Source organism: Polychytrium aggregatum (assembly GCF_025602895.1).
Source record: "Polychytrium aggregatum strain JEL109 chromosome Unknown BJ171scaffold_7, whole genome shotgun sequence".
Lineage (NCBI taxonomy): Eukaryota > Fungi > Chytridiomycota > Chytridiomycetes > Polychytriales > Polychytrium > Polychytrium aggregatum.
In genome coordinates, this window is record NW_026516209.1 from 767998 (window position 1) to 791468 (window position 23471).

General features: G+C 55.5%; 10 protein-coding genes across 10 annotated transcripts; 3 read left to right on the forward strand and 7 right to left on the reverse strand.

The window, feature by feature from the left end:
- Positions 1 to 323: 323 nt before the first annotated feature.
- On the reverse strand, positions 324 to 1847 carry BJ171DRAFT_493281 (uncharacterized protein). The gene has a single exon (XM_053109900.1). The coding sequence runs from the start codon at positions 1739 to 1741 to the stop codon at positions 338 to 340; it is 1404 nt and encodes a 467-aa protein (XP_052969713.1). The 5' UTR covers positions 1742 to 1847; the 3' UTR covers positions 324 to 337.
- A 748-nt stretch (positions 1848 to 2595) lies between these two features.
- BJ171DRAFT_578747 (uncharacterized protein) lies at positions 2596 to 3987 on the reverse strand (the record flags this gene model as incomplete). Its single annotated transcript, XM_053113914.1, has 3 exons — positions 2596 to 2706; positions 2874 to 3523; positions 3624 to 3987. 3 exons carry the CDS (start codon positions 3985 to 3987, stop codon positions 2596 to 2598), a joined length of 1125 nt encoding a protein of 374 aa, XP_052969714.1.
- A 1989-nt stretch (positions 3988 to 5976) lies between these two features.
- BJ171DRAFT_493284 (uncharacterized protein) lies at positions 5977 to 6852 on the reverse strand. The gene has a single exon (XM_053109901.1). The coding sequence runs from the start codon at positions 6837 to 6839 to the stop codon at positions 6357 to 6359; it is 483 nt and encodes a 160-aa protein (XP_052969715.1). The 5' UTR covers positions 6840 to 6852; the 3' UTR covers positions 5977 to 6356.
- A 322-nt stretch (positions 6853 to 7174) lies between these two features.
- Positions 7175 to 9224, forward strand: BJ171DRAFT_493285 (peptidyl-prolyl cis-trans isomerase D). The gene is made up of 6 exons (XM_053109902.1): positions 7175 to 7230; positions 7309 to 7520; positions 7746 to 7878; positions 7990 to 8062; positions 8274 to 8672; positions 8846 to 9224. Exons 1-6 carry the CDS (start codon positions 7223 to 7225, stop codon positions 9152 to 9154), a joined length of 1134 nt encoding a protein of 377 aa, XP_052969716.1. The 5' UTR covers positions 7175 to 7222; the 3' UTR covers positions 9155 to 9224.
- Positions 9225 to 9598: 374 nt separating this feature from the next.
- On the reverse strand, positions 9599 to 10989 carry BJ171DRAFT_493286 (UAA transporter). Its single transcript, XM_053109903.1, has one exon. The coding sequence runs from the start codon at positions 10838 to 10840 to the stop codon at positions 9782 to 9784; it is 1059 nt and encodes a 352-aa protein (XP_052969717.1). The 5' UTR covers positions 10841 to 10989; the 3' UTR covers positions 9599 to 9781.
- A 936-nt stretch (positions 10990 to 11925) lies between these two features.
- Positions 11926 to 14789, forward strand: BJ171DRAFT_638422 (uncharacterized protein; the record flags this gene model as incomplete). The annotated part of the gene is made up of 6 exons (XM_053115744.1): positions 11926 to 12074; positions 12106 to 12295; positions 12520 to 12931; positions 13222 to 13626; positions 13744 to 13830; positions 14119 to 14789. The coding sequence occupies 6 exons, from the start codon at positions 11926 to 11928 to the stop codon at positions 14295 to 14297; spliced, it is 1422 nt and encodes a 473-aa protein (XP_052969718.1). The 3' UTR covers positions 14298 to 14789.
- A 333-nt stretch (positions 14790 to 15122) lies between these two features.
- Positions 15123 to 19513, reverse strand: BJ171DRAFT_420775 (WD40-repeat-containing domain protein; the record flags this gene model as incomplete). Its single annotated transcript, XM_053107450.1, has 10 exons — positions 15123 to 15485; positions 15600 to 15976; positions 16093 to 16405; positions 16593 to 16681; positions 16832 to 16943; positions 17115 to 17525; positions 17730 to 18247; positions 18382 to 18545; positions 18726 to 19123; positions 19244 to 19513. The coding sequence occupies 10 exons, from the start codon at positions 19511 to 19513 to the stop codon at positions 15123 to 15125; spliced, it is 3015 nt and encodes a 1004-aa protein (XP_052969719.1).
- A 247-nt stretch (positions 19514 to 19760) lies between these two features.
- On the reverse strand, positions 19761 to 20568 carry BJ171DRAFT_493291 (uncharacterized protein). The gene has a single exon (XM_053109904.1). It carries the CDS (start codon positions 20426 to 20428, stop codon positions 20144 to 20146), a length of 285 nt encoding a protein of 94 aa, XP_052969720.1. The 5' UTR covers positions 20429 to 20568; the 3' UTR covers positions 19761 to 20143.
- A 136-nt stretch (positions 20569 to 20704) lies between these two features.
- Positions 20705 to 21731, reverse strand: BJ171DRAFT_278793 (uncharacterized protein). The gene is made up of 2 exons (XM_053106889.1): positions 21157 to 21731; positions 20705 to 20882 (listed from the first exon to the last, which is right to left on the reverse strand). Exons 1-2 carry the CDS (start codon positions 21636 to 21638, stop codon positions 20813 to 20815), a joined length of 552 nt encoding a protein of 183 aa, XP_052969721.1. The 5' UTR covers positions 21639 to 21731; the 3' UTR covers positions 20705 to 20812.
- A 1-nt stretch (position 21732) lies between these two features.
- BJ171DRAFT_278771 (triose-phosphate transporter family-domain-containing protein) lies at positions 21733 to 23390 on the forward strand. Its single transcript, XM_053106888.1, has 4 exons — positions 21733 to 22134; positions 22353 to 22457; positions 22592 to 22979; positions 23132 to 23390. The coding sequence occupies exons 1-4, from the start codon at positions 21826 to 21828 to the stop codon at positions 23320 to 23322; spliced, it is 993 nt and encodes a 330-aa protein (XP_052969722.1). The 5' UTR covers positions 21733 to 21825; the 3' UTR covers positions 23323 to 23390.
- Positions 23391 to 23471: the final 81 nt, after the last annotated feature.

Here is a 23471-nt window from a genome sequence, read left to right on the forward strand (position 1 = left end):
CGAAGTCGATGGCGCAGAGAAAGCAGAGAAAGCCGGCGAGGCGAGGGGGAAAAAAAAGTGGTCTCGGCTCGGGCGAGAGGCGCCTGCCGGGCGGATCCAGTGTGGCTGCAGCCAAGTTCTGTGCGACACGGGCTCGCGCCGCGTGCGAAACAGCGCCTCCAGAGCAACCCGTCTCGGCAGCGACCCATGGTCTTCGCTCCGAGGTTGCGAAAGTGAGACCCCATTCCAGGTGGCCTGCTGGACGCGGGATATCAGTGGATCAATACTGCCCAAGGCCCAGGTCGCCCGATGCTCCCAAATGCCGCCCAAAAAACCAGTGCCAGTGTCGTCCAGCGCATCACGCAATGTATTTGAATCCGCCGCTGGGCTTCGTTCGCGGTGTGGTCGGATGAACAGGCAACTGGGCGGTGTCCTCAGCAGCTTGGCTGGGGACTGCCTGGTTGGGCTGCACTGCCGAATCCGTCGCATGCACAATTGGTTCCTCTGGCACGGCGGAGACATCGGGTGCACTGCTTGGCTTTGAGACGCTTGAAAACAGCGCAGCCCGTCGGCCAGCGCTCTGGACCAGCTGGACGCCTCTGGAAGCCGATTTGAGCGAAACCTCGGTCGGATCCCATTGTTGGTTATTGCGCGGGAGGGTGTCCGACGACAGGATTTTGGCGAACCGGTCCGATCTTGGCGATTTCTGGAACCTCTCCTTCGCAAGGACTTCGTTCCACATCTCCACCATGCCAAAGACGTGGCTCTTGCCAACCACCACGACGATCTTTGGGTTACTCTGCTCGGTATTGTAGAGAGCCTGCATGACCCTACGGAGGTTCGCCAGCATAATTGCGTCACGCAACATGATCCAGTAGTAGTGCAGGGCTGGATGGAAAACCGCCCAGATCTTGAGATAGGCTCCAAACTCGGAGAGTCGGACGACGTCGCCGGCAACGAGCTTGGGTATGTTCTTGGTTCCAAAAGCGGCCCGGCAGGCGATCCAAAAGAGGGCTCGATTCAGGAGCGTGGTGCGGGTGGATATGCTGCGGGGCATGCCAATCCGGAACCTTTCTTTGGCCGAGCTGACGGCGTGGGTGTCCTCAGGTGATGTTGGATTCGCTGCAACTTCGGGCTCCATGTCTATGGCCTTGACGATCGCCCCCATGCACGACGCTGATTCGATCGCCGCGGCAATCTCCAGCCCATAGCCCAGGCTGTTTTCCTTGAGAAGCGATGGAGATATGCCTTCCTCGCCGAGACTTTGGATCTCATCAGGTCGGATGGCAGCATGGAGCTGTTGTGAGGTGCTGCCGGAGGGCGAGCCTTGCGAGCCCACAAGCGGCAGTAGATGCTGTCCTCTGGCCTGGAACTTAGTCAGTGTTGCCACAGTAGCCTCGACGGCAACCACTGCAGGACGAACTTGCTCAATCGTAGATTTGACTCGATCGATCGATGTCACCGAGTCGTGATGTGTGCCGCAAAGAAAGATCTGGATGCCGGTTTGCTTGTGGACGAGGGGCGACATGGCCAGCTCGTCCCATTCTCGCTTGGACTGCTCAAATTCTTTCGATGGGCCGGTGAAGCGTCTACCAAAGATTGTGCGGCATTGGACGATCGATCGGAGCGATGGCTCGCTGTTGGGTTGCAGGCAGCGAGTAGGCTTGCGTTGGGTGGCTGTGCGGATCGCTGGCACGGCTGCAGCACCAGCGGACCGATAGGCTCTCGGCAAGCACGCAACAGTTAGGAATGGCGATGGCATGATCGATGGAAGAGCTGTCGGCGAGGGCACCAGCGGAGGGGGTCGCAGCCGATCTGGCCAGAGCGAGAAAGTCACAAGAATCGGCTCGGCGTGCCAGATTTGGAATACCGATGGGGCAAGTTCGCTGTGGCTGAATCATCTCAGGCACTCGGTCGATCACGACCAAATTTGGGGATCAACCGCGGAATGAATGGACACCGACTATGGCGAGCATCACTGGCCAGTATCGCTGGCGAGCATCATTGGCGAGCATCACTGGCGGAGTGCTCGATCCCCAATCGCAGTGGTACCCGTCGTGCCCATTCACTCCATGCATCTCCCCCACACAGGGAAATGGCTTGACCCACTTGGCCGGGTGTGTGATATGATCCGTGCTTGCCCGAATGAGACGGTGTGTCCCACTTTTTCTTCAACACGCTGTCGGAGTGCAGCATCAATGGCTTATTCACATAGAAAGCTTTGGTTGGATATGTACACGATACATGCAGTGAAGATATGGCACGAAGATATGGTGTGAAATGAAACGAAATGAAACGAAGGGTTGACAAGAAATAAACAGGGCTGCTGTCCAATGATGCCTCACTTGCGGTTGATGCCCATGGACGAACAAGGGCGAGGAGTATGGAAGAGTGACCCAGAACCACATGAGACATATCCAAATCGAACATGAGGTGACAAGAGGATCGCTAGATGCTGCCTCATTGAAAGGCGAATACGACTTGGCGCGGAAAGAAAAGACGACTGCGAAGAACGAAGGAATGAAGCGTAGATTGTGGGATCGACGGCGGCCACACCGAGATAAGCCTCGTGATGGCTCATTGCTGCTGAGACCCGAGACAGGATCTCAAGAGGACTCAGGCGTGATGCGCCGAGTCGGGCAGCGCAGGAAGATAGCGCTCTTGTCCCAAAGGTCGAACACTGGAGAGTGAGATGACGCCGGATAAACCGGTAGTTTGGTTGAAGCCCTGTTGTTCGCGGCACGGACGGTTAGAGGCGGGCGTCCAGAATCAAGATCCCAGGTCTTCAGCGTCAGAAAATGGACAGCAACGGAACGTCAAGCTCTCCAAGTGGATGACTCCACCTGGATCAAAGCCACTGCTTGTTCAATGACAACAGCACTCTTTCGTCTCACCTGTGCGTGACCATTTTCAAAATCGTGCTCAATGACGATCACATCGCCGATATTGAGGGGAAGGTCTTTTGGATTGAACTTGGAGACATGCTCGACGGCAACATACTTTGGGGCATTCTGTGAGCTCTGCCTACCCACCGACGGGTTGTGGCTCGATGGGGAGGAGCTGGACTCAAATGGCTGCGACGGACCGCCAAATTGAGCCGGGTCCTGGATCCTTTGGAAGCTTCCGATTTGGAACTTGTCGTCAACATGAACCGCCTCGCTCCGACTCGATGAAACGGATTCACGGTAATTTGGCGGACTTCCAGTATTGTAGAGTGGCTGAACAGGAACCACATCTGGGACACTTGAGGCATACGAATACTGGGGCGATGTCGGATAGCTGGCTGGGTAGAGTTGGATGGTAGACTGGGGCAACACCTCTGGTGAAATGTACTGAGGAGAGTATTGCACCGGGGCGGCGGATGCAGCAATTGGAACGGCAGAAGGAGCGATAGGAGCGATAGGAGCGACAGAAGGAGCGGCATTGACGACAAAGGACGGAGGGTAGATGGATTCGACAGGCTCGGCTTGGTACTGCGACTTGCGGGCCCTCTTCGATCGGCGCGAAAGCCAGACGAGCAGGCCAGCAACAAGGGCTACAAATACTGAGAGGCAAACGGCATGGGTGCCGGATGCCGCAGGGACCAGGCGACATTAGCCGAATGCTCCATCAAGATCACTCTGAGTGGCGCCATGTGTCCTTACCGACGGCCCCGGCTGCTATTCCGCTTATGAGCACGACATTGACATTGCTTTGTGTGTTGGTTGGGGTTGGGGTCGCCGATGGAGCCGATGGAGCTGTCGAGCTTGCCCTGGTGCCATTGGGAAAGCCCGAAGGAAGCGCCACGGTCGGATCGCTAAGCACGCCAATGACTCGATAAACGACAAACCCAGTTCCTGAGTCGGCGCCGTCGATTGTGCAGGCATTGGATGGCGTATCCCGGCCAACAATCTGGCATGTGTTGCATCCTGCATCGGCGCAAGCATAGAACTCGATTTGTCCACTGGTCGGATTGTTGATGGTGATTGCAAAAGTGCCGTTGGCAACTTGAGTGCAAGAGGTGTACATGGGGACACGATTGACTTGAGTGATAGTACCGCAAGTGGAGTCACCCAAAGAAAAAGTTTCGTAAAAGAAGTATGGGGTCTTGAAGCCTGGATCCCACAAGCTTTGGACAGGAGAGGTTGGAATGCAGAGTCAAGGGCATACAAGTCAATCACATCATGTCCACTCGGAGGATAGCAGGTCGCCAGACCGATGTGACGAACCAACTGAAAGGTTAAATTCGATGCAAACAAGCAGTCGTCTCCCGTAGCATGGGTATATCTGGGTGAAAGCTGCTGGCCAGTGTCATGATGGTACCTCGTGCTAGTGTAGTCCAAGGAGCTGTACGCCCCAGTAAAAAATCTACTTGTGCACGAATTGGGATTCACTGTTGAGTATTGGTTGAGTAGCTTGCAATTTTGCTTGCAAGTTGTGTCCAGCCCACAGTCGTATAAGTATATCGAGTTGTTGGCCGGGACAACGGTGGAGTACTGGCATGACTGGGTCGAGGTTGAGGTTGCTGGGAAGCACATACACCTATTGCTAGCCACAGCAAAGTCGCCCAGATTGCTCACAATATCATAGTATGTGCTCCCCGAGGGCGCACATTGAGGGGCGATTCGGTTGGATGTGTGAGTGGTCATCCATTGGACGTTTGAAGGATTGATTGGAATGGGGGTCGCCATCAGGGTCGGGTTTGCATATCAAGGGAAGGAGAGAGTGTGTCAAGCGGTATCTGAAGTGCCAAACTTCTTCAAGAGGCAAGGGCAAAGCTGATAAACTGCGGTGAATCTGATGAGGCCAAGTGCAAAGCTGGCTGGCAGTATTATCAGACAACGAGGGTGCTAGCTATCATGGAGAGCAACGTCCACCGGCCGGGCCTGGGGCTATATAGCTCGGGGCGCTGTCACGATGGCACAACTTGCACACCGCGAGTTTGTGCCTGCCCTGGGTCTGGACCTGGGTCGAGGTGGGGGGGATTTTCACTGTGATCGATAAGTGCAAGCTGTCATCCGGCGTTGATACGAGGTACTTTTGCGGGCTGTGGTGAAGACCGGCCCCACAGAATTTCCAAAATAAGCGGGGGCTGGACCCGGGCCGCGACATGGTGAACCACGGCGTATGGCCACTATCGGCTGTGTGTCTCCTGCACGAAGAGCCGAGGAGAGTTTGTCGCGATGTGCCGGACCCACACCCAGAGCTGCGTCGGAAGAGGCGGCTCGTGGCAACGGATAGTGGACGAGCTCAAGCTGCGGCACCCCGAGTGGCAAGAAAGCGGCCACGAAAAGGTCGGTCCGATCGATAAGCTCCTGGACCTGACGAACGTAGTGGGTTACTACGAGCTGGATGGCATGAGAAGGTTCAACTGGCAAGACCCGGATGTCCATCTCCTGTGGCGAACACTCCGAAGAGTGTTCAAGACGCTGATCATCGCCAAGGCGGGGTGGAAACCCCCCAGGCGATAGGCGGCATGGTCGAAGCAGAGCGAGAGATGAGGGCATATGGCTCTCATTTCTCAAGACTGCTCACTAGGTCTATAAGAACTTTATTCTCTATCCTTTTTTTTTCTTTCCTTTCCCCTGATATACTGCTAGGGCCGACCAGGCCTTGATAGCTTTCAATTGAAATATAAAAAAAAAAAAAAAAAATGGTGAACCACGGATGGTCACGCTGATTCATGTTTCAGCAGAAAGAATCAGGGCTGGTCTCGATGACGATAGCACGCCGCTTGGAGGCATCCTGACTCGTTGTGAGAATGGCCGGTGGCTGAAGCAGGCTCATGCAAGAAGAAAGCCGGAATAGTCGCGATGCCAGAATCATCGCAGTCGCAGATGAGCGGGTCGTCAGCGGGAAGCTGCTCGCTCGTCACCGGCGTTGCTGCTCTCAGTCCTCAACAGCAAATTCGTCTTGAATAGCTTATGGATCTCACAGACGAATCTTCATGGGCGATAAGTTAATGCGATATATTGCGATATATTGCGATATATTGCGATATATTGCGATGTACCAACCGCATCCACTGCATCCACTGCATCCACTGCATCCACTGCATCCACTGCATCCACTGCATCCACTGCATCCACTGCATCGAGAGCACACATATAGGGTGTCGCACTCGTTGGCCGGACAGACCGGCGGATCCATGCTGGCCCTTGCTTCTCTGGGGGCAATGCAAACGGCAATTGAACCTTCGCCGAGTGATCAAATGCGCATTTACCAACCCAGACACAGGGATACAGGGCACGCCGCCACGATGGGGCTATATGGGCAGACATAACTTGCCCTGCCTCTATCCGAAGACGATGTGTATTTGATGCTGTCAAGCCGGCTGACATGGTTTCCGGGATATGCTGACACTGCTGCCGAGGCCCCGCGAGTCCGAGTCATATATATCATGCATCGAGCTCGTTGCCGCCAAAGTCTCGCCGCGGGCCCTTGACATCCAGGTTGCTGGGCTGTCTTGACACCCACACCCGGGCATCGACCACTTTGACATCGAAGCAGTCAAGGATGGTTCGAGAGTTCTCGCAGGTTCCTGTCGTGACATCATATGTCCATCCGTGCAGGTGGCAGGTAATTGCGGTTCCCCAGATGATCCCCATGTCTTCAATGTCTGTGACGACGCCTTTGTGGAGGGGAGCGCCCTGATGAGGGCAGATGTTCAGAACTGCGTGAAACTTGGTCTTGGGCCCATCTTTGGCGGTTGTGTCGATCTTGTGGATAAGATTGACTCGGCGCTTCGGATCGTCGGCGAGAGGAACAGGCGTGCACGAAGCGGTCTTGCCTTCGGGGATGGCAAAGTCTTCGACAGAGCCGACGCAAAAGTACCTGGCCTCGAGGCTGCCCTCGACGGCATCGTCTTGTTGGGGAGCCATGGCGATTGAGTGCAGACGGGGCCGACACGGCGCTTGGGACACGACCTGGCATCAAATCGGCGAGGTATCACGTGCGATCGATCACGTGCGATCACGTGGGGAAACGATGAAAGAGAGACCAGCCGAGACCAGCCGAGACCAGCCGAGACCAGCCGAGACCAGCCGAGACCAGCCGAGACCAGCCGAGACCAGCCGAGACCAGCCGAGACCAGCCGAGACCAGCCGAGACCAGCCGAGACCAGCCGAGACCAGCCGAGACCAGCCGAGACCAGCCGAGACCAGCCACGACCAGCCGAGACCAGCCACGGCCCTTCAAGTGCGAGCCACCCGGATCAAGGCGATCCTTGCGCTCCTTCGCATCGACTTGATCCTGAATCCCCGCCATGCCCAAGTAAGCATCTGGTTCTGTTTGGCGACGGCGGCCTCGGTGACCTCGCTCTTAGACTTACTTCCTTCGACCCCTCGCCAGCCCTCGCTGCTTCTTGGACATCTCTATCGGCAACGTCTCTGCCGGGAGAATCGTCGTCGAGCTCTATGCTGACGTCGTGCCCAAAACGGCAGAGAACTTCAGGGTCCTCTGTCGAGGCGACTCGGCAAAGCGGGCCAGCAACGGACAGCCCCTGCACTACAAGGGCAGTGGCTTCCATAGAGTCATCAAAAACTTTATGATCCAGGGCGGCGGTAAGCACGACAGCAAGAGCAGTGCTGCTTCGATGCAGGCTGGGGCAATCGCAACGCCTCAGATCGCAGCGCCCCAGATCGCAACGCCCCAGATCGCTTGAATGCGTCCCAGTGCGCCGCCATCGTGCACGGCCCACGCAGCGTCGGGGCTTAAGGCTATGCGATCAAGTCTGTGTGTGGCGGCCGGCAATCCAACTCAGGCCCCTGTTCGCACTCGCTCCTCAGACTTCACCAACCACAATGGAACCGGCGGCGAATCGATCTACGGCGAAAAGTTCCAGGACGAAAACTTCCAGCTCAAGCACACCAAGCCCGGTCTTCTCTCCATGGCCAATGCCGGTACCAACACCAATGGAAGGTAGCTTTCGTACAACGTCGTGGCCGCTGGTCTGAAGCATGCGTGGGCACCCGGCTGTCGTTGCAACTCCATCCAGCGGTTGACCCCCCATGTCACATATCCACCCTATAGCCAGTTCTTCATCACCACCGTTCCAACTCCTCATCTGAACGACAAGCATGTCGTCTTTGGTCAAGTCGTAAAGGTGAGCTGTAGCTTTATCCGGAACACATCGTGGCACCAGCGCCATCTCAATGTCCTCATCTTGGCGCCGGGGACAAACAGCGCCTGCCCTCATGTACAAGCACTCCTGATTTGCAGCGGTGAATCATCGAGCCTGTAGTCTCGCTCGAATAATGCCGCCCATCTCAGCTACAGCTGATGCCGCAACTGACCAAGTCCGTCGCTCTCTCCAGGGCATGAATATTGTTCGCCGAATCGAGCATCTGCCCACCTCCAACGACCGCCCCAACGATCCTGTCAGCATCGTGAACTGCGGTGAGCTGGCCGAGGGCGAGGACGACGGCATTCCGGCCCCAGTCGATGGGGATATCTATGAAGACTACCCAGAGGACCACCCGGGCGACCATCCCGTCGAGGAAATGGTCAACATCGCGGGCGAACTCAAGACCGTCGGTACGACGCACTTCAAGAAGGGCGATTTCAAGGAGGCTGCTGAGAAATATCTCAAATCTGTGCGATATCTCAACGATCTGCACCCGGCTCCCCAGGAAGCCAACGATCAGGACTTTCCTGCAGAACAAAAGAAGCTGTATTTCCAGCTTAAGGTTTCATGCCTGCTAAACGCCGCGATGGTAGGTCGATTTGTCCGCGAATCGGGAATGATTTGATATGTGTCGCTCAGTGCTCGTCTTTGGGTGGGATTATGCGTTGCAGAAAGCTGTGATCCGGCCATTTCTTCGTTCCTGTTCAGTCGCTGACGGCCCAATTGTCTCTTTGTCCCAATCTGTCGGCGTCCATTCCCCAGTGCTATCTGAAGGTCAGCAACTGGGCTGGCGCTATCGACGCCTCAAGCAAGGTCCTTAACCTGGCCAGTGCCCTCGCCAGCCACGCCGAACTTGCGTTGACTCCGTCAGATGTTTGTAAGGCCCGCTTCCGTCGCGGACAGGGCCGTGTCAAGAACGGCGAGCCGGATCTGGCCCTTGAGGACTTTGCCGAAGCCAACAAGCTGTCGCCCGACGACAAGCTGATTGAGCGTGAGCTGAAGATGGTCCAGAAGTTCCTGAAGGAGCGTGATGAGAAGCAGAAGCGAGCCTATGCCAAAATGTTTGCTTGAGCGAGACCAAGATCTCCTTTTAGGCTGGCGATCCCAACACCACCAAAATACATGATCTCTCGTTGCCGCAGCCGTTGACCCGATCCAACGCCACTGGCTTATTGCCCTCATAATCAACACCCAGCGACGATAAATGCAAAAGTCTTGGAAATATGCGCAGTGGGGTGCATCGGATGGAGATCAGCGGGCTGATGGAGAGAGGCGCCTCAGACTCGTCGAGTGGCACCATCGCCTTCGAGCCCTGCCCGCGACTGGAGTCGGTGCGATCCCAATGTGACAAGTTCCTGCATCAGAACACGCGGTTGAGGACGATGGATACAACCCGTGCAGAGCGCAACGGGGGAGTGCCATTTGCGTGATTCCGCAATTCCGCAATTCAGCCGCTGCCTTGAAGCGCATCCCTTCTTGCTTCCACGGGGCATTTCCAGAGCCAGCCGCAATTGTTTGGCCATGGTGGGCGATGAGTGGGTGTATTCACGACTCAGAAAAAGTGATACACACACGCGGTGCTATGTTTCGTTTCGAATGGGCTGTGGGCGTGTATTCAGGATCCGGATTAAAGCGGGGAGAGTCCTGCTCGTTTCTAGGGTTGACGCATCTTCCTCTTTTGATCTGCTTGCAGGTGGTCTACTCGGCCTTTTTGAGCTTCTTGGCTGCTTTGTTGGCACTGGCTGAGGATGGCGACCCGGCGGCTGGCTTCTTGGCCTCCAATTTCCTGGAACCTCCTGAAGACGGCTTGGCGTAGGCTTCAACGGCGATTCCAAGGAAAACGATGCCGACGGCCACCCACTGGCCCAACGACAGCTTATGGCTGTAAACAAACAGACTCAACAGGATCGAAAACATCTTTCGGGTAACAGTGACGGTGACGAGCGAGAGCGATCCGAAACGCTCGAGCGTGTGGTAGATGAAACACTGTCCAATCGCGCCGCAAAGTCCAAACAGGACCACGTCGAGCATAACCCTTGGAAAGAGCGAGCAAAAGACCAAAGCATTCCGCAGCTCGGCGGAGTACGGATTGAGGAGCAGATACAGAATCATGAGGATGGACGAGAAAAAGTTCATAAATGTCATCATCTGGGTTCCCGAGACCTTGTACTTGTGGAAGACCTGGTCCTGGGTGGAATTCGTGGCGCCGTCGACAAACAGGTTGATGGACAGGAGAAACAGTCCCCAGAGCGAGCTGGCAGCCGCACCGCGCTTGTGGGTGCCCTCCTGCTCATGCAGCATCATAAAGGCCGAGACGCCAACGGTCACCAGCAGCACAACGAGGTACTTGTACGGGGGAAAGGTCTTGCGGTAGATCACAAAGTTCATGATCATCACTGGGATAAGCTTGCATGACTTGCCGAGGATCATGGTTGGGTAGTCGATGTGGCTCAGGGCCATGTATCCGAAAGGCGAGCCGCTCGAGTTGAGGATCGAGAGCTGGACGTATTTTTGGATGAGCTCGGAGGAGGGGCGCCCCAGATCGGATCCTTTGATTCTCAGGAACACATATCCAACGACAGAGGCCAGAAGAGCCTGAACGACATTAAGGACGATGAAGTACTTGAAGAATTGTCGCTCGCCGTCCGGGGTAACATATGGCTGTTTGGTGACCCGCTCTTGAACAAGTCCCCACGTCAGGAAGCAGGCGTAGATGCCAATGACGCAAAAGGCCAATTCGGCGTAGGCTCTGGACATGGCGAGACAGTCAATGGGCTGGGATGGAGGGCGAGGCGGGGATTGGGCCGGATGGGAGCGGGTCCTCGATAGATCAGAATCGGACTGGGGACCCGATTACTGCAGAGGCGATGGGACGTGGGCGGCTTGGTTCGCAGGACGAGACCGGATGCAAGTGAGGCAACGCCGCGAAAAGCGGCCTGAAACCAGAGGTTCTATATGCGACGAACGGACCAATCAGCGGATGCCAAATCTGTGTGCAACCGAGATAGGCCGACACGGCGAGGCGCTCCTCGGTCTCGGTCTCGGTCTCGGTCTCGGTCTCGGTCTCGGTCTCCACAATCGACCTGAACCCTGGGAACGTGCTCTGCATCGGTTGCGGGCTCATCAAGAGTGACAGGGCCGTTCAGAGCATACCCCGCAATATACCCCGCAGCATACCCCGCAGCATACGACGCAGCATACCCCGCAGCATACTCTGTAGTGTATTTGTTGGTCGTCATGCATGCTTCCACAAAAGTGGCCAGGCATGGAGTCTATGTGTTGGGCCAGTACACAACCCGACATGCCACATACAAAATCAGTGCACTCGGGCTTGTTCAAAGCTGGGCTCTGCTCCACTTGAGACACCGGTGTATTCAAGCGGGCTTGGGTTGTGGCTTCTGTAGAGTGGCAGGGCGACGCAAATGGCTGGATTCAAGAGTGTCCCCGAACCACCCGCTGTCGATGGCGTCACCCAAGCTTGAGCTTGCCTGGTCACAATCTGCAAACTAGTGCTCCTACGACGTCACTTGAAGCACACTTGAGTGCAAATGAACATAACTTGATCGCCCTGGTCTTGGCTTGCAGCTCTCCCAGCACTCTGCACAAGTCAACCATCGTGGCTCGTGAGGCTCTGTCGAGATCGCAGAAAGTCTCGGTACCCCACTACCTGATATCCAGGCTGGTTTCCGAGTCAGCAACTTCATCCGTCTCCGGCGGAGTATCGACTGAAACTATCGACCCATATATCCATCCGTCCATCAGCCTCTCTGTGCCTCCATCGATCCACCCATCTGTCTGTATCCCTGCGCTGGCTCGCTTCTGGTGTCTGGACCTATTATAGAATGCCGCTCTCGCTCTACAACCCTGCAACCAAGCAGTTCAATTGGACTGGGATCGCCATCCACGTCGCATTTCTCCAGCTCCTGGTGATATCTTCACTAGAGGCCGTCGCTATCTACTATGTATATACGGTTGGTATCGCCGGTTTAGGGTTGGTGCGCATGATATTTGGCAGCGCCCAGCATCGCTATCGACAGCGCTAACCATCTATGGCGCCAGTTCATCAACGCACACATTCAAATCACGCCTCCGGAGATGGGGGGCAACTCGAGCGACATGACGTACAATGTCGGGCAGTATCCTATCCAGATTGTGTATTTTGGGCTGTTCATATTCTCGCAGTTCTTTCAGTTCATCTTGGTCTGGGATGCGGTAGGTGCCGTGGGAACCTGAGAACTCTGTGCTGCCGACCAGCCCAAGTTTCCAGACCGCTGGGGCGATCCGCCTTTTCGAATCGAGCGGGGCGGCATCACCAGACTTGATCTCACCCACCCCATCGGACGAGCGGGCGCACGAGCTTACCCATGGTGTGCGAATACTTGTCCCGCCATGATGGATTGATTTGCACTTTCACTAACCTTCATCCTCTGGAACAGGCTCGAGTGAAAAACACGATGCAGGTCATTGCCGGCGCAGTTTTCAACATCCTGACATTTGCTTACTCGGGAATTCAAATATGGCAAACCTACAAGCTGCTAGGGTGCTCAGTTAGCATCATCGATGGATTCAACAACGGCAACAGCCGAGCCTCCTACTACGCGGCGCTTGCCCTTCAAAGTGTCACAGACCAGATGTGCTCTGTTCCGGCAAATCCGCCCAACTCGACCAGCGTCAGCATTCCGTTTACCACGGTGCCGAATCTGATCCGTCCGGCATTGCCGTACGAATATGCTATCTTTGTCATCATGTTCGTTTTCAACGCTGGCGGCTCGTTTGTTGCATGGAAGGTCTACGACGTTTACGGATGGGTGATCTACCAGGTCCAGGGAGCCTCAACCGAACGGCGGAGTATGTTGGACCGATCCTGCATAGGCTGACATCCGATAGAGTATGCTCAGAGGCTTAGCGTCGGTGGCCCGATTACCACTGCGACGTGCATCGTCATACAGACCGATAGAGTCGTGTCAGCAGCCAATGCTGTCCATCTCTGTCGCTGCTGCTATCGCCGTCTCGTCGCTGTTTTGGTCAACGATTCGATCGCACAAACTACCGGCACCCTTGGCGGCATCGTCGCCTCCGCCGCCGCTGTCGCCAATAGCAGCTCTAACTTCCTTACGATTCAACTGCTTATCCTCCAGGAATCATGCGCTACTATCACAGTTTCATTCTCTTGCTCAAGGTCAACATCTTCTTCTATGTCGGCATCATCATCCAATACGTCACGGCCTATTTTTTCGTCACACGCCATCCCATCGTCTGTCCGTCGTACTGGTACCCTATTTGTGACGACCTACAGCTGGCGGGATCAATCGTATCGACAAGTCTCTCTGCAACCAAGTTTGTCATCATCACAGGAGTGGTGCTTTGCATGGCTGCAATTCTCTACTACTCCTTTGGCTACTACGGGACCCGTCTTGGCAACCGAAGTCTCATGCTCAGCTTTCTGGTGCTCATCACCATGACAACGGGGGCACTCATATATCCGCTTTATCAAGCCTTCCAGACCGGATTCGAGATGACCCGAGTGTGGCTGACCGTCTTCTGTAAGTGACTCGGAGCTGCGCTGCTGTTGTGTATGTGTGCTCCATCGACCGTGAGCGATGAAGCAGATCAACGCAACCGATCGCCGCTGAGCTGCTGCGTTTATGTTTGTTCGCCAGGCTGCATCCAGATCTGTCTCAACGTCATCACCTTCTTCCTCGGTGTGTTTCTTACCGGAAGCATCAACAAAGGCCTGCGTGATATGGGTATGTTGCTCGCCTGGACAGCCTTTTCAGGACACCACCGGTCCACAGCCTGAATTCCAACACCGGCTTGGTTGCGCTGGAGTCGCTGCGCTTATGCTGTCGAGTCAAACGGCGTTGATGTATCACGCGCAATGTCTACTCACGTCATTCCGTCTGCGCTTCTCAGTTCACCGAGAGGCGATGATTAATGCCCCTCCAAGCCAAGTGAAGCCCAGGACGCAAAACGTTCTTGATTAGCGCTTCGTTGAGAGCATGTATCATTAGGGTGTATTTACAACACTTTCGTAGGACCAAGTATGGCCCCTCCAAATACCCAGACCCTCTGCTGCACTTTGTTGATGGCCCGGTACCGAGAAGTGATCTGGATTATGTCGTTATCTGCCCGCTCAATCCAGTCAGTCTACACTCCCTCCACCTGGCGTGTCCAGTGCGCTCTACGAATCGAGTTCAACCTCTCGAGCATATGATTTGCGACAAAGAAAGCCGTGTCCTCGAGGGGTCGGCTGTGTGTGTGGCTGTATGGGCTTGGACGGCAATTGGTAGCGTCTCTACCACGCTCAACGTCTTGGTTGGGAAGGAGAGGCCACTGAGCCAAATACAAGCACAGCAATGGAATGGCAACAGACTCCCTTTCCATTGATAGAAACATCTTTCCCTCCGTCCGTGCAAGAAACGAGGTGCTCTGAGTTCCTTCCACCAACAACCGACTCTGAGTTCTGGATGCCCCTTGCAAGTGTCCACTGTGCTCCGAAGCACCCTCCAGCGATTTCTCGTTCCCCATCCCTTCGGGAACATTGTGACAGTCTTTCGATCATCACCCGCAGCGATCGACTTGATCTTGGTAGTCAAAAGGGCAAGAGGCTGCAGCCCCGATTCTGGCTGGGTCTGAACCCAGATATCTACACAGGGCTCTCAATGATCCGCTAGCAGCGAGCCAGTACAGTGGCCTGTTTCTTGATGCAGAGGGTCAAATATCCATTCAGGGGCCTAGTCCCGCTTTGGTGTCTTGGGAGTCGGAATGATGTTTTGTAAAAGCGCATCGATATCGGCCAGGTTTTGTGGGTGAAGCCGATTGTATATCCGAAACTGGTTCGAGCGGTCTTTGGCAACGTTGCAAGTTCGCTTCGGTGGAAGATTCTCATGGATCTGTCGAGCATAGGCCGTATTGGCATACCACGAATGGGACGCTCGCGAGAGGACTTCGGCGGTGGCAATCGATCTTCCGCGGCTTTGAGGCAGCCCCTCGAGCACTGGCCCAGGCGAAATCAGGTCAGTAGAGAGGGCTATGATCGTCAGGCATTCCAAGCGCTGGTGCTGTCAGATGCGCGCTGACATGAGGCTATTTGGCTCGATCGCTGCGAACGATTATCATCCTGGACAGTACTCTGACTGAACCACCAACACTGCTCACCTGACCCCTGCCTCGATGCAAGGAGGTTGGAAAGAGAGTCTTTGCTGCCATCCGGGCTTCGAGGATAGGTGCTTGGAACATCAAGAGACGGAATCGGTGGAAGCGATACCTGCAAAGCGCGGTAGGCCATTTCTTCCTCGACCGCCACCACATCCGCCGGCCGGGCCGGATGCTGAAAGGTCTGGAAGTCATTGATGTCCCAGGGCGAAAACTGTCCAAAGGTTCCAATCCATTCACCTTGGATCTGCGGGCGATTCAACCCCCCCCCCACGCATGCACACAAGAGCATTCACAATATCGTGCCAGAGACGTTAGGATTTATGGCCATAATGACTGCGTAGTATCGACAAGCACTTACCGTAAAGAGTCGGGCGGTGCAATCGGGACTCCCGGTCAACACCACCTGGAACTCCTCGACAAAATCCAGGCTCACGATCGAGCGGGCGTGTGCGCGGAACCGGTGTCGCAGCGGCATGCTGTGATCGAGACGGTGATCCACGCATGTGTCGGCAATGTCCCAGACGCTAACGCAACCAACTGTGTCGGCCGTAATCAAGATCGTATTCGACGAGTTTACCGACATGGTGAAGATGCCTTCACTCGGCTCAGAGGTGCCTGGACACGCCCAGATCATCTGTCCCTCCTCGATACTCCAGAAACGAATCATGCCGTCCGAGCCGCAGGTGACCAGCTCCGCGGCACCGTGACAATGTCTGCGCTCCAAGAGAAACAAAACTGAATCCGAAGTGGATTGGACACAGTCAACTTCCATGGGCATTGAGGTCGCTGTGATCTCATTCTCTCACCAGAGCTTTCGATAGAAGTGCAGTGCCATCAGCGTGTGGGCTTACCCTTGTCAATCGACCTGTTGGTGTTTGGTTTGGTTTCAGCGTCCCACGGATCGGGAACTCGTAGTCTGTGCAGCACATGCCCCGACTGGACGTTGAACAGAATGATTTCTCCGTCGTAGCTGGCCGTCGCCAGCAGATTTGGTGGCGAAAACTCCATGGAAACGATATCATCTTTGTGCCATGCTTGCTGTTGTCGATCTGGAAACGTTTCGCTTTCGTGAAGCGTGTAGCTCTCGAAATCGTCGACAAACAGTGACACACGTCTGTTCCATCCCGTGGCGGCAATCATCGGACGCTCGTTGAGGTGTATATACTGAAGTGCCGAGGGAGAGCAAGAGTGAGCATTGCCCAAGTCTCGAGAACACAGTAGTCACCAGAATGTAGCGTACAGCTCGCAGCTGGTGAGGTGGCAAATTGAAGCGCACTCTCTTGCAATCAGCGCGACAGAGAAAAATGTTCGAGGCAGCGCCAGGCTCGGTTTGGAAAAGACATAAGCTTACCGTTATTGCTGCAATTTCACCGCCATCTAATTTCATGAACTCATGCAGCCGCTGCCCATTGTTATAGTTCCACATTCGAATCGTTCCATCTGGTGGTTGTGGATCGAGAGACTCAGAGATGCAGAAATAGCCAATTTCAAAAGCCTTCGCATGCTCTCCCCAGTCTCACAGCGCTGTCACATCGGCTCGGACAAAGTTCAGGCAGGCGTGCTCTCTGTCATGACCACCCCCTCTGTTACCTCGCGCGCCTGTAATCAAGCGACGTCCATTGCTGTCGAACGACATGGCAGTGATCTCGGCCTTGCCACTTGTTGCCGAGAACCGAAATACGTTTGCGCCGGTTGTGATGTCCTGTTGGGAGAACACGGGCGCGATTAGCATATCAGACAGGTAGAGTGACTGCAAGGACAGCATCCAATCTTGATCAACCACCGCGCCTTGGAGGCATCTCCCCGAATCTCGGTTCTTGGGTTGCAATTGATCTTGTCTGAGCCGATCTGATAAGAAACCCCACAGACTCACCCAGACATTGACGATTCCCCCGTCACATCCGCTGACCACCTGCTTGTAGTTGGCACTGTATATGACACCTCGGATAGGATGGTCGTGGCTCTTGGGCGATGTGACCGCCGTCCGCCTCTCCTTGAGATTGTACACAGACATGATCGCGCTGGCGGCGATAAGACAGCCTCCGCCGCTGGAATTGAAGAATACGGTGGCGATGGTATCTTCTGGCCGGTGAAGCACGCTGTCAAAGAGCGTTTGGAGGCACTGCTGCTTTCGGATGTCCCATATCTTGACAACTTTGTCAAAGTCAAGCGATATGATCTGCCCGCTGAGCTCGTTGATGGTGATGGAGATGATGGGTGCGTTATGGCCTTTCAGTGCGGCCATGGGATTCTTGAGGCGATGAGGGTTCCATAGTCTCAGTTTCTTGTCTTGGTGACCAAAAGTTTGACGGTTGCATGCCGGCGAATGTATTGCGTCAGGACGTCATCGTACGATAGAAGATTGAATTAGCGTCATTGATCTCTTCATAGTGACAGTGGCGGAAGCAACAGCAGACCCACGATCTCGATGCACTTTTGTGGACCCATGTACAGATAACTGCCTCGGGTGTGCAGAGACGGAATCAACGTCTCCTATCCTCTTCATCTCCGGCGCTCGCTTCGATGAAAGATGCTTGCCTGTTCCGCCGGTAACGAGAGTCAGGGGGAATTTGGAATATGCAAAGGTATTGACGCCTTTGTGGACAGGTGCAGAATGGTAGATCCACTTCTTCTTGGAGACCTGCGTTGCCACCACGAGCGAGTGGGTTGGGTCCGGCGAGCAGCTCACAATCAGATGAATGTCGTGGTAGTAACGCACCATGACCGTCCAGTCGTTGTGGGCCTTTCGCTTGGTCAGAATACACGAAAATTTGTTGTTCTTGCCGAGAGAGTCCAGCAGGACGGTTTTCCCCTGATGCTTTTGGGTGGCATACTGGTCGATCAGGTTGATGTTGAAGGTGAAGACCAGTACATATCCACTGTCTGTGCCGATATACATGGTCCCATCGCTCGCATCTGGATTGTCACTGTCGGACCAGTAGTCGAGAGAAAGGGCCACGGTATCTTGCAGATCCAGGCGGAGCTGGGTCTCCATTGTCATGAAATCTGAAGGATACACATCCGTGCGGTTTCAGCGAACGGGCACATCATTTATCATATCATATCCGGCTCGAGATGCATTCTGCTGGAGGAGCAACGGCATTATGCTCTTTCACACACTTCTCCCGTCACAAGCATACCGTAGATTGTCACATGGTGGTCGTCGGATGCGAGCGCGATCTTGTTGAGATTGTCCATGTACGTGCAGTCGTGGGTCCAGCGGACCTCGGTGTTGCGAGGGATCTTGTTGCCCTTCTTCGCCTTTTGTGCCGATTTCATCGATGACTCTTCCAGTCCCTCAATGCTGCCGGTAGCGAAACCGGACCGAGTTAGATGGGACCGAAAGCGGCTGAGCACCGGTCTCCTGCTACCTCTGCGCCCGCTGCGAACAGAACCAGTCTGTCTGCTTTGTGAGCCACGGCACTCGTCCCAACACCAGAGACTATATCTCGTCCTCGTTGGCATCGCCAGCACCGCCACAGACGGTACAAACCCAACATTCGAAAAGCTGCGCTGTAGCTTGAGCCGGTCGCCCCAGTGGCAGATTGTCCCCTCCCGGCTGCAAGTAACATATCGACTCGACTTTTTGAGAAATAGGATTCTCACGATGGCATCCTTGTGGGGAGTCAGGAGCGCCGATCGCCTCACTTCGGTGTCAAAGAGCTGTGTTTCGGCCTCCTCCTTCATTTTGTTGTGTCCCTCGGCCTGAAGCAGCATGAATGTGCTGAACTCGTCCCAGTCGACAGAATCATCGATGTTGGCGTCGATTTTCATAAATAGATGCGACATCTGCTCTTCGTTCAGTCCCTGACCGAGGATCATCCCAAAGGCCTCTTTGAATTCATCGATCGAGAGACAGCCCTTGCCATCCTTTTCGGACGCCTCCTGGAAGACAGATTTTGTTGCGACTGGGCGTCAAGCCGTGGCCATTGAGCCGATCGCACGGCTCTCACAGCCAGCCATCCATCGCTCCCGCGGGCTTGGACCTGCGGGTCGCCTTACCCGGAAGATGTTCATGAGCTCGCGAAAATGCTGGAGATTCAGCTCCTTCTCGGCTCGATACGAGGCGTTGTCCTTCAGCAAATTGACCCGATTCGGCTTGGAATGAAGCTGCACCTCGAGTTCCTTGGTCCGAGCCTTGGTCCGGTCCAGGACCGACTCGCCTTTTGTCTCCCTTGAAATGCCCCAGGACTTGAGTCCCTTGAGGCCGCCGGGGACATTGCCATGACCCGACGCCTTGGTCCCCGAGATTGCCGGCAGGGTAAATGACATTCTAGCGTTTGGGACAATACAAAGCAAGCACGCATCCGCTCGCCAAGCCCCAAAAAATTATCGGCAAGCCTCGAGCTGGACGAAAGGGCTGCGATCCAACCCGAACAACATATGTTTCTGGAACCGCTGCACATCGTGAGCAATCTCGCCAATCATGTTGTGTTTGGCTGATGCTCCTGTGTAGTGTTGTGGGTTGGGAAGGCTCCCCGGGCGAATGATGTCGATCGGCGGCCGCACTGGCATGATGGACTGGGCCGATGAGATGTCGACTGCAGAGATATTGGACTGGCTTCACGGGGCGGACTGACTCCATGGGACGGACACCCAGGGAGACGATGTTACCCACTTGGTCGTTGCTTGTGTCTGAAGTTAGGATCTGTGCCATGACTATTTCAGCACGATGAACATCCCACTCAAGTCAACCGACCCTGTCCGCCCAGTCCGCCACGCTTGATCCCGATGCTGCAATATGGATCTTGCGGTCAACGAACGAACCCAGCATGTCTCAATCGAAAGAACCATTGCTGATCATGGCTGATCGTGTATTCTGGACTGTGATCCCGAGCTGGTGCAGCCAAGGCCAGAGGGGATGCCGCAACCTCCGGCCCTTGAGGTGACGGTTTGTTCGAATCATTGATTGCATGTCCGCGGGTTCCACCGAGGACAGAGCCGTATCCTGTTCGAAATTGCACAAGCTGGACGCCGATCGCTGGACAGCGGTGGAGGCGGTGCGGTAACTCCGCGGATCGATGGGAGGCTTCTGGGGATCAGTGCGGATGATGAATGGGAGGTTGATGGCGTAATCGAGACAGAGGTAGTGTTGCTTGCTCCGGGCCGAGCTGGTACCAGAGGGAACAACTTCAAAAGTAGATACAGAAGACGACGTGCGACGGGAGGCGGGTATAACACATTCATAGAACAGCTGATCGCAGCGTCTTGAGATCCCGGGCGCTCAAGTCGGTTTTTTTGATGGTGATTCTGCAGGGCGAGGCGAGAGCAGGTTGAGCTGTGGGTTCCACCGGCGTTGCGAGTCGAGCAGAGCGGACTACGGCTCCATACCAGCGAGATCGCATTGATGGGCCAGGCCGATGCCTCTCTAGATGCCTCTCTAGGGCGACGAGCCCGTAGATCAACGATATGCCTTACCTGTCTGTTTCGGTCTTGTAGTAGGAACGCCCAAACATGAACAGCCAGTAGAGCACAGGCAGACAATGCAGGAAGATGATGAAGTGGATGATCGACCAGCCCACGTCCTCGGGTGTTTCGTCAATGTCGTGGTCGGCCATGGAGTCCAGTAACTCAACTTGGGTATGGTTCCCAGCATGCCACGGCAGCTTGGAGGAGAGTGGGATGACAGGCATTGGGAGGGCTTTCGAGAGGCCGGATGGACGGAAGGATGGCAGAGGGGAGAGGAGTGAGCCAAGGAAAAGCTGCGAGCGGAAAGAAATGCGAGCACGACGAGGACGACCCGACGCACGCTGATTGGCCGGCAGGACGATGACGTCGCCCGAGCGCATCATGTCTGTGGTTTGGAGGCCGTGGTGGCCATCGACTGCAACGCAGCAGCACCGAAGCGTATGGTGCGGAAGGCATCGGGGGGGGGTGCACAGTGCGCAGGTGCATCGGAATGCACAGCTAGAGACATCAGAACTATCGGATAAGCCCCACGGTCCATCGCCCTGGTGGTGCATTTGCTGGCTTGAGCGATCGATTCGCGAACCGAAACATGCGTGTGAGAGCTCCCTGGACGGCGCTGGCTCTCCGCCGGCTGCTGCAGAACTACCGCCTGCCTGGCCAGGGACGGGCATGGCACAAGGTTTTCGTTCCGCCCCAGAGTCGCTTGCCCCTTCCACCGGCAGCTTGCGCCGCTGCTTCTCAGTAGTGACGCTGGAGCGCAGGGAAAGTAGACAGGGTAGCCGGAAGGGCGGGCAGCCCCACAAGCGGACCGCAGAGCTTCCTCGATCTCAAGCGGGAATTGGCGCCAGAGAAGCATTTCTCTGCACCGCCCGATCCATACAAATGACATCCACATTGCGCCGACAGCCATGAGCGTCCCGGCGTCGGTACCTGGAACAAGTTGATCGCCCTGGGGCTGCCTGGTTTGACTCCTGGGAGGCCGTCGCATCTGCTTCCACGCATTACGTTGCGAGTACGGCACTTGATCGGCAGATTAAGAGCGAGTGCACCGAAACCTCGCCCAAGCGCATCGCACGCACGCATACCAACGCAGAGTATCGACACCAAAGACCAAGTTGATTCGCAGAGCTGCAGTCGGACGTTGAAGACCAGCCCAACTCCACAGAGCGACGGCAATGATTCTCAAGAATATGACCACCGCGGCGGACTCGCTTTTATGGCTTCTCTTTTACTTCTCCGTCAACCTGACGCTCACGATCCACAACAAGGCCGTCCTGCAGCTCTATCGCTTCCCGTTTCCATGGACACTTACAGCCATCCACATCATGTGCAGCACGCTGGGCTGCTCGGCGTTGTCGGCCTTTGGGGTATTCCGGCCCGTGGCGTGCAGCCCCAGAGACATGATCAAGATCCTGGGCTTTTCGATCCTCTACACCGTCAATATCGCAGTCTCCAACATCAGCCTGAGCATGGTTACCGTCCCGGTGAGTAAGCAGCCGAGATACACTGGGATCAGAATGCCTCTGGCCGGTGATTGCGTGCCCCATGGCTATAATTCCGAATCCGGGCCTACGATGAGACTGTGGGATCATGGGGTGGGATTGTGGGAGCAGGGTACGAGAGCAGCATGCGGGATGGGATGGGATGGGATGGGAATGCGGGGCTCACAACACAACTTACGCCTTCCACTTGCCATCGCCAGTTTCACCAAGTGGTGCGGTCGATTGCCCCAATCGTCACCATGGTCCTATCATCTCTGTTTTGGAGACACTCGCACGGCACCAAGACATGGATATCCGTGCTGCCGGTAACTGATCCCACTGCCGCAGCATCCCACCGCATCTGCCCCCACTGCAATCTAGCGTCTCACGGCGTCTGGGGTCGCTGCTTCGGACGTCTAACTCGATCCTTGCTATCAAACACACCCACAATTGCATACAGACCATTGTCGGAGTGTCGCTCACGACTTTGGGCGACTACGACTACACTTCGGCCGGCTTGATCCTGACCATCTTGGGCACGGTCTTGGCCTCGCTCAAGACAATCTTGACCAACAAGCTCCAGGTTAGCGACCGGTCTTCCCAAAAGGCCAAGCTCGGTCCTCTAGATCTGCTCTACATCATGTCCCCTCCAGCGCTCGCCCAGACGCTGGTCTATGTCTATGCAAGTGGCGAATTCGCGACCTTGTCCGAGTACTGGGCAGATCCGGGACTCCGTCGATCGAGTCTGCTCGGCGCCCTTGTCTTCAACGGATCGATTGCCTTTGCCCTCAACTTTGTGAGCTTCACTGCCAACCGGAAGCTAGGGCCCCTCATGATGGGTGTTGCTGGTGAGTGAATTGTAGCGCGAGTCGGCATCCAGGAACCGCAAGGTCGGAGGAATCGGTTGTGTCTGTGGTCTCTCTTCCCCGACTCATCCGGCCGTCGCTACCGTATCCACGAACGACACCGACACCGACACCATCGCCACCAACGCCGACAGCAAACATGAAGCAAGTGCTCTCGGTCGGGCTGGCGGTTGCCGTGTTTGATTTGCGCATCGGCGCTATCAATGCGTTGGGCATCGTCCTGACGCTCGCTGGCGGAGCGGTGTGCACCTACGTCGAGCTGGAACGCAAGAATATCCTGAGCCGGGGCCAGAATGAGCCGATACTCGTCCTTTCGAAGCCGTGACGCTCGGCCTTGGGATCTTGCGCCAAATCGGCCGGCGTTACTCCATCGAACAGGCTACCATCTCTCTCGAGATGAGTCGCCAGGAGCTGGACTCTCTCCATGTGTTTGTCCCAAGAATGTCCTCGTGCAGAATGCTTTATTCTGTTGAG